This window comes from Leptosomus discolor, chromosome 5 (assembly GCF_034619465.1).
Source record: "Leptosomus discolor isolate bLepDis1 chromosome 5, bLepDis1.hap2, whole genome shotgun sequence".
Lineage (NCBI taxonomy): Eukaryota > Metazoa > Chordata > Aves > Leptosomiformes > Leptosomidae > Leptosomus > Leptosomus discolor.
Window position 1 is genome coordinate 10,598,756 of NC_141395.1, and position 6,834 is coordinate 10,605,589.

Below are 6,834 nucleotides of genomic sequence, written 5' to 3' on the forward strand. Positions count from 1 at the left end.
GAAGAATTACAGCAGTCTGGATCCTGAACACAGTCTACACTTTATTTCAGACTACAGATTTCTGAACATAATAAAATCTTTGGCTTGTAGCGGCGGGTTCAGTCTCGCAGTCTGTGGATCAGAATTTTTTTTTTCCTCGGGAAAAAAAAAAAAAGAGACAGAAATTCACACACACAGAAAAAAAGAAATTAGATCAAACGAAAGATCAGAAAAGTCGGACATTTACTGTAAAACAAGAGCAACGGACATCGAGGAAAAAAAAAAAAAAAAAAGGAAAGCAAACAAAACGAACAAACGAACAAAAGAGAGAGAGAGAAGAGGGGAGAGAAACTGTCCAGCAAATAGAGATCGCTACACATATTTCTTACCTGAAATTAAATATATACAAGGTCATATGCTGTTTGGCTATATAGAGATAATTTTTTTTGTAATGTTCATATTTTATTTTTTTTTTCTTAATCGGAGTCCTTATACTATGGATAGACAATAGATCTGCTTTTAAATAGCACCTGTCCGCCTCCCGGCCGGCGGGCCGGCGCCGCGGCGCAGGGCTGGGGGGGCCGCGCCGCCTCACTCGCTCTCCTCTTTGTCCTGCACCGTGGTGGTGGAGTGGTTGTAGAGTCCCTGGGCCATGAGGTGCAACGCCAGCCCGTTCTTGATGCCCGTCGCCTTCTTGATCTTGGCTCGTTTGTTCTGGAACCAGATCTTGATCTGGGACTCGTTGAGGCTGAGCTCCTGGGCCAGGCTCTGCCGCCGCTGCTCCGTGATGTACCGGTTCGCCTGGAACTCCGCCTTCAGCCGCTGCAGCTGCTCGGCCGTGAACGCCGTCCGCGGCCGCTTGTCCTCCTTCTCCGTCTTCTTCTTCTTCAGCTTCCTGGTGCGGGGGCCTGCGGGCAGGGCACACACACGCCGCTGGGCAGGGCCGCGCCGCCGACCGACCGACAGACCCACCGACCGACCCACCGACCGACCGACCGCCGCCCCCGCCCCGCCGACCGCCGGAAAAATGGCCGACGGGCGAATTTGTGCCGATCCCCTGTGTTCCCCCCCTTTCCCCTCCCCGCCTTCCCACCCCCACCCCCCCCCCCAACCCCGACACCGCCACCCCGGCACGGCGGAGGGAAGGATGGGGAAGGAGCGGGGAGGCCGGCGCCGAGCTCGCCGCGCCGCCCTCGCAACCCCCCGGTGCCGCCGAGAGGAGCGGCGCCCCGCTCGCCCCCCGCCCCGACACACGTCGGGGCGCCGCGCCGCCCGCCCCGCCGGGTCGAGCCGCCCTCCCTCTGCACGGCCCGGGGCCCTGGCCCGCCGGCCGAGCAGCGGCTTCGCTGGGCAGCGCGGGGGACGAGGGTGCCCGCGGCCCGGCACCGGGGAGTCGCGGGAGCAGTAGACTGGCCCGAGACCGCCCCGGTCTCTTTGGGGGGGGGGGCAACAGTCCCCCCCGCAAGGCCGACCCAACCCCCGGAGGGGCCTTCTCCGCCGCCGCCCCGGAGTCCCGCCGCCGCCCGCGTCGTCCGGGCTTTCCAGCGGACGATCCTTGCCGGGGACACCCTGCCCTGCCTGCAGCTCCTTCCACGAACCCCAGCAGAAAGCAGTGCACCCCACACACACCCCCCTCCGCCGTTCCATTCCCAGGCCGGGATGGGGCCAGGTGAAGTGCCACAGAGGTCGCCAGGGAAGCAGCCCGGCTCCGGGGCACATCCCGGGGGCAGCGCCCGGCCGGGGGACTACCCTCGGTCCTCTGCCGCTGGCCCGGCCCGAGGGGAGCCGAGAGGGGAAGGAGCACCCGGAGAAAGGGATCTACGAAAATCCCCCGACAGCTGCCGAGCTCGGCAGGCGGCCCCGGGCCCGCAGCCCCCCGCCAGCAGCAGCCGCAGCCGGAGCCGACGAGGCCTCTTGGCCGCCGAGTAGGCCGAAAGCTCCTCTCCCGGCACAGCCCTTCCCCGGAGCAGGGGGTTCCCCCGCGGCTCGGCGGCGTCTGCCGGCGGGGAGAGGGAGGGGGCCCGGCAGGATGCTCCCGGGCTCGGCCGGTGGAGGGGCGGAGGGCGCGGGGAGGGGATCTCTTTGCCCCGGCACCTTGCAGCGGGGTGCCGGCGCCTCCGAGCGCCGCAGCCCGCTCGTTCCCGGAGTCGGGAGAAGCTGCCGGGGCCGGCGGGCAGCTCCGAGCACAACAAAGAGGGCGGCCGAGGCGAGCCGGCCTCCCCTCGTCCTTCTTCCCTCCGGACCGGGGCGAGTAGGGAGGTTCGGGGAGGACATGCAGAAATAATTCTCTACCCGAAGAAAGGGGAGGAAAGGAAAGGAAATAAAGGCGCAAGTGCAAAACGCCTGGCGCACGGCGGCCCTGGGAATCGGTAGCAAAACACCCGTGGCCGGGCCGGCCGGGAGCGAGGGCCGCGCCGTCTGACAGCTCTATCACTCCATCAATCACCCAAGTCAATCAAAGTGTCTTTTCTGAGTTTCAAGTCGCTGGACGTGTCAATAACGGGGGATGGAGACGGCTCGGCCGAGAGTGCCGCATTGACCGCCGGCGGGGAGCGGCCAGGCCGGGCTGCGAGGACCGGGGCCGGAGTCGGGCAACGCCGCCTTCCCCGCGTCCCGGAGCGGCCCCCGGGCAGCCGGCCCCGCACCCCTCGGGCCGGCACAGGGGAGCCTAACCCAGCCCCGGCCCGCGCTGGCGGATTCCTGGCTGCTGGCCTGGGGTGTCGCGGGCAACATTCTCTCCCCTACCTCCGCTTCTCCCCAAAAAAAACCCCTCAACCCAAACCCCAATTGAAAATAGAAACTAACGGTGATAAAATATGGGCCTGCCAGGGGCACCTGGGGGAGTGTACAGAGCCTGGGAGGGGGCGGCAGAACGGGGCCCGAAGGGCCGAGCAGGCGGCTCCCACCGGGGCGGCCACGGGCAGAGGCACGTACCCTCCCCGAGAGCCGGGCCCCAAACCACGGCAGGGAGGGAGCACCGGCTCCCGCGGCAATGCGCGGCCTAAGGGCCTGCCCGGCTGCAGAGACACCCAAAAACATCCCCTTCGCCACCTTCCTGAAAAAAAAAAAAAAAAAAAAAAAAAAAAAAAACCAAAACCAAAACCACCCTTTTCTTCGCCTTCCGAGAAAACACCCCCCCCCGGCGCGCACCGCCAGCAGCCGCTCAACATGTGGATCAGGTCTCCACACACATCCCTCGCCACCCCCAAAAGGCCACCAGCACCCAGAAAAAAAAACCATAATAAATGGAGAAAAAGCCCTCAAACACGGGAGCAGCTGAATCCGCTGCCTTTTTTTTCGCAGTGCTCCCACCCCACGCCGCCGCGCTGCGGAACACCCAGGGCTGCGGCAAGGCGGGGCGGGCGGGGGGAACGGGAAGGGGGTCGCTCCCCGCCGGCTCTCCGCATCGAAACGCCGCCGAATCGGGGCCCGGCGTCACATTCAAATTTGGGAGACTCGGAGGAAGAAGGGGGGGGGGAGAGTGGGGGGACGCGTTTCCTCTGGCCCCGGGTGACCCAGGACACCCCCCACCCCCCCACCCCCTCCGCGCCTCCCCACGCGAGGTCCTCAGCAGGCCAGGAGCCAAAGTAAAGGGGGGAAGAGGGGAGGGGGGGGGGCGACCTTGTCACGATTTTAACAGCTCCCAGATGCGCCGCGGTTCCTTACCCGAGGACGGTCTGTCTGAATACCTAGTGCAGTAGACCCAGGCAGGCCACACCAGCGGCTGTTGCGAGTCGGGCTTTATAACAGGTCCTCCATTATTAGAGCCCATGAGGAGGATGGCGGGGCTCCCGTGCTCCCCGTACTTCGCCGGGTGAGTCTCGCCCCCGTCGGCGGGGGGTTTGGCCGCCCCCGACGCCGCCGCCGCCGCCACCGCCGCGGCGGGGCTGGCTTTGGTGGCGGCGGCGGCGGCGGGCGGCGGCGGCGGCGCGGAGCCGTCGGGACGGCAGTTCGAGTCCGGGCAGAGGAGGGAGGGCGGGTTGGGCGGCCGGGCCAGCAGCGGGTTGACGTTTTCTCTACCTGAGCTCTGCCCCCGGTCTCCGTCCCGCTCCCGGCTGCCTCCTCCTCCTCCTCCTCCTCCTCCACCGCTGGCCGGCGCGGGCGGCTCCTTCTTGCAGCCGAAGTCCGGCCTCAGGATGTTGTCGATGAAAAAGTTGGTGGTGCGGTGGGGCGGCGGCGGCGGGGGCGGCGGCGGGGGCGGCGGGTGGCGGCGGCGGGAGAGGGGCAGGGGGCAGGGCGCGGCGGGGGAGGCGGGCGCGGGGCTGGGGGACACGGGTACGCTCTCGCCATCGCTGCCGCTGCCGCTGCTCGCCGGGCCGGGCGCTGCGTCTCGGTGGCCGTGCCCCTCCGGCGGCTCTTCCATGCTCAGCCCCCGCCACGGAGATCGCTGCCTCTTTTCCCCCCCACCCACCCACTTTACGCCCACCCCACTTTGCCGGTGGGTGGCGGGGTGGAAAAGGGGGAGGAAAAAATTTGAAAAAAAAAAAAGAAAAAAGAGAGAGAAAAAAAGAAAAAGAAAAAAGAATAAAATCCACTTGTTGGGCTGGAGCTGAGATTATTTTTTTCTCCCAGTCGCACGGATGGATCCAAAACCGGGGAGACACTCGAGGGCTTCTTTCCCCCTTCTCCCGATCAGCTTATATTTCCACCACCAAAAAAAAAAAAAAAAGAAAGAAAGAAAAAAAAAAAGAAAAAAACAAACCCAAAAAGGTGTGCAGCAACACCACCGCCCCCCCCCCAAAAAACCCAAAAAACCCGCCCCCCGCCGAACCCCCGTCAAAATCTGCCCATCTCCCCGCCGCCGCCGCGACGGCTCCGCGCTGCCCCGCTGTCACGCTGCGCTCTGCCCACGCCGCGGGTGCCGGAGCCCTTCCCCGCCAGCCCGGTGCTGCCGCACGCCGCCCGGGCCGATTTATTATGATTTTTTTTTTTTAATTTTTCCCTTTTTTTTTTTTTTTTAAGGAAAAAAAAAAAAAAGGCCAAATCTCTGACAGCTCCGGTCCGTGCAACAAACTCTCCCTAAAAAATCCCTCAGCCACACTTTTTTCACTCGCACCGGAAGCACGTGAGGCGGCCCCGCACGTGGGGGCGGCCAATGGGGCGCCGCCGCCGCCGCTGACACCCCGCGCCGCGCCCAATGGGCGCCCGCCCGGCCGCCGCCATAAATACCGCGTGGGGACGGGACGGGACGGGCGGCGGGAGCGCCGCGACGGGGCGGGGGGTGCCGAGCCCGCACCCACACGCGTGTGCGGGCCCCCCATCCCCCCTCCCCGCCCGGCCCCCAACCGGCCGCGTAAGCAGCTCCTGCCAGCCGTCCTGCGCTGGCTCCGCGGGCGGCGGGGCTTTGGTCATCGGCCGCTTTCCTATTGCCCCCCCAATGACACACACACCCCCGCCTAAAAAAAATCTCTTTTGCCTCTTTTTTCTCTTTATTCTCTGGGGTTTTTTAATTCTCCCGCGGCGCGGTTGGGCAGCGAGGGGGGGTGGTGAGCAGAGTGGGAGTTGCCCGGAATCGAAACTTTGTTTGTTTTGTTTTGAGGAATAAAAAATGAAAATAATAATAAATAAAAATAATAAAGGCAGGAGCCACTGCCGGGGTGAGCCGGGCTTACGGCTACAGCCGCTCGGCTGGTTTGTTTCTTCTCTGAGTTTTTTTTTTTTTTTTCGGGATATGAAGCAGATCAGCCGCCAGCTCACAGCTGAATTCGTATCGTGTTTCCTCGTCTGCTTTTTGATGTTTGTTTGTTTGTTTGGGTTCGGTTTGTTGCTATTTTTCCCCTGGTATTTTTTTTTTCCCGAGCACCTCGGGCCGTGTGTCAAGGAAGAAGGGAAATTTAAGGATTTTTTTTAAAAGCCACTTTGTCAGAACTAAGGCGGCTTTCTAAAAAATTAATTTACAGAAAAACATTAAAAATGCCCTGACCGCAGTCCTGGTTTTGCCGGACTGCCGGGGCCGCAGCCTAGCGCCGCAGGGAGGGCGGCTCCGCCGCCGCCGGTGCCCTCTCCCCGCGGCCCCGGGCGCTGCCCTACGCGGAGGGCCGCGCTGCTCCGGGAAAGGACAGCGTGGGTGCTCGAACGAAGGGGCACGGCGGAGTGGGGGTCCCACGAACACCTCACGTTTTACACGGCGGGAGGGGGTGGGGGTCCCGGCGGGCCGGGCGCCCGGAGCCGCCGCCGCTTCCCGAACGGCCGCAAGGCACCTGCTCCGGGCCGGGGCCGTTTCCCGGGGCTGCGGGAAGGGCAATTCCCGGCGTTTTCTCTTCCTGACTTAACCGAAACCCCCCATCTTCTTTCCCCCCGAAAACGGCGGGCGGCGGCCTGGCCGCGGTAGGGCCGGGGAGGCCGCGGGGCCCCGCGCTCCGCTCCGCGCCTCTCCGCGGGGCCGGCCCGCGTCACGTGCCGCCGCCTATGTACCCTATATGTACACACCTATAGCTCTATCTGTACGTGTCTGTACCCCGGCGTTTCCGTGCGGGCTGAGCGGCGGGGCCGGCAGCGGCGGGGCTCCCCCGCCTCGCCTCGCCCCGCCGGTGCCGGTGCCGGGTGCGCTTCCCTCCGCGGGAGCGGCCCGGCCCGGGGCTCCGCATTCGGGGGGCGACCGGCACCAGGAATCGAAGGAGACACCTCTGGGTGTCCGGCAGCCGCTCCCCGGGTGCCCGGGCGGCGTATGTGTGCCCACATCTCCCAGACACGCTCGGTTATTTTCCGTACAGGGGAAACATTACCGAATTGTTACCTCCAGCCACACAATAATCCCCTAAAATAATAGCTGGCAGAACACAATCAGCCCTGGAATCAAGAGCTTCATCCGCAATTAAATGAATGTTAAACCCCCCCTGCATTCACAATATCATA

General features: G+C 63.9%; 1 protein-coding gene across 1 annotated transcript; it reads right to left on the reverse strand.

Moving 5' to 3' along the window:
- Positions 1-570: 570 nt before the first annotated feature.
- Positions 571-4,342, reverse strand: EN1 (engrailed homeobox 1). Its single transcript, XM_086465749.1, has 2 exons — positions 3,646-4,342; positions 571-887 (listed from the first exon to the last, which is right to left on the reverse strand). The coding sequence occupies exons 1-2, from the start codon at positions 4,340-4,342 to the stop codon at positions 571-573; spliced, it is 1,014 nt and encodes a 337-aa protein (XP_086321875.1).
- Between the last annotated feature and the right edge of the window lie 2,492 nt (positions 4,343-6,834).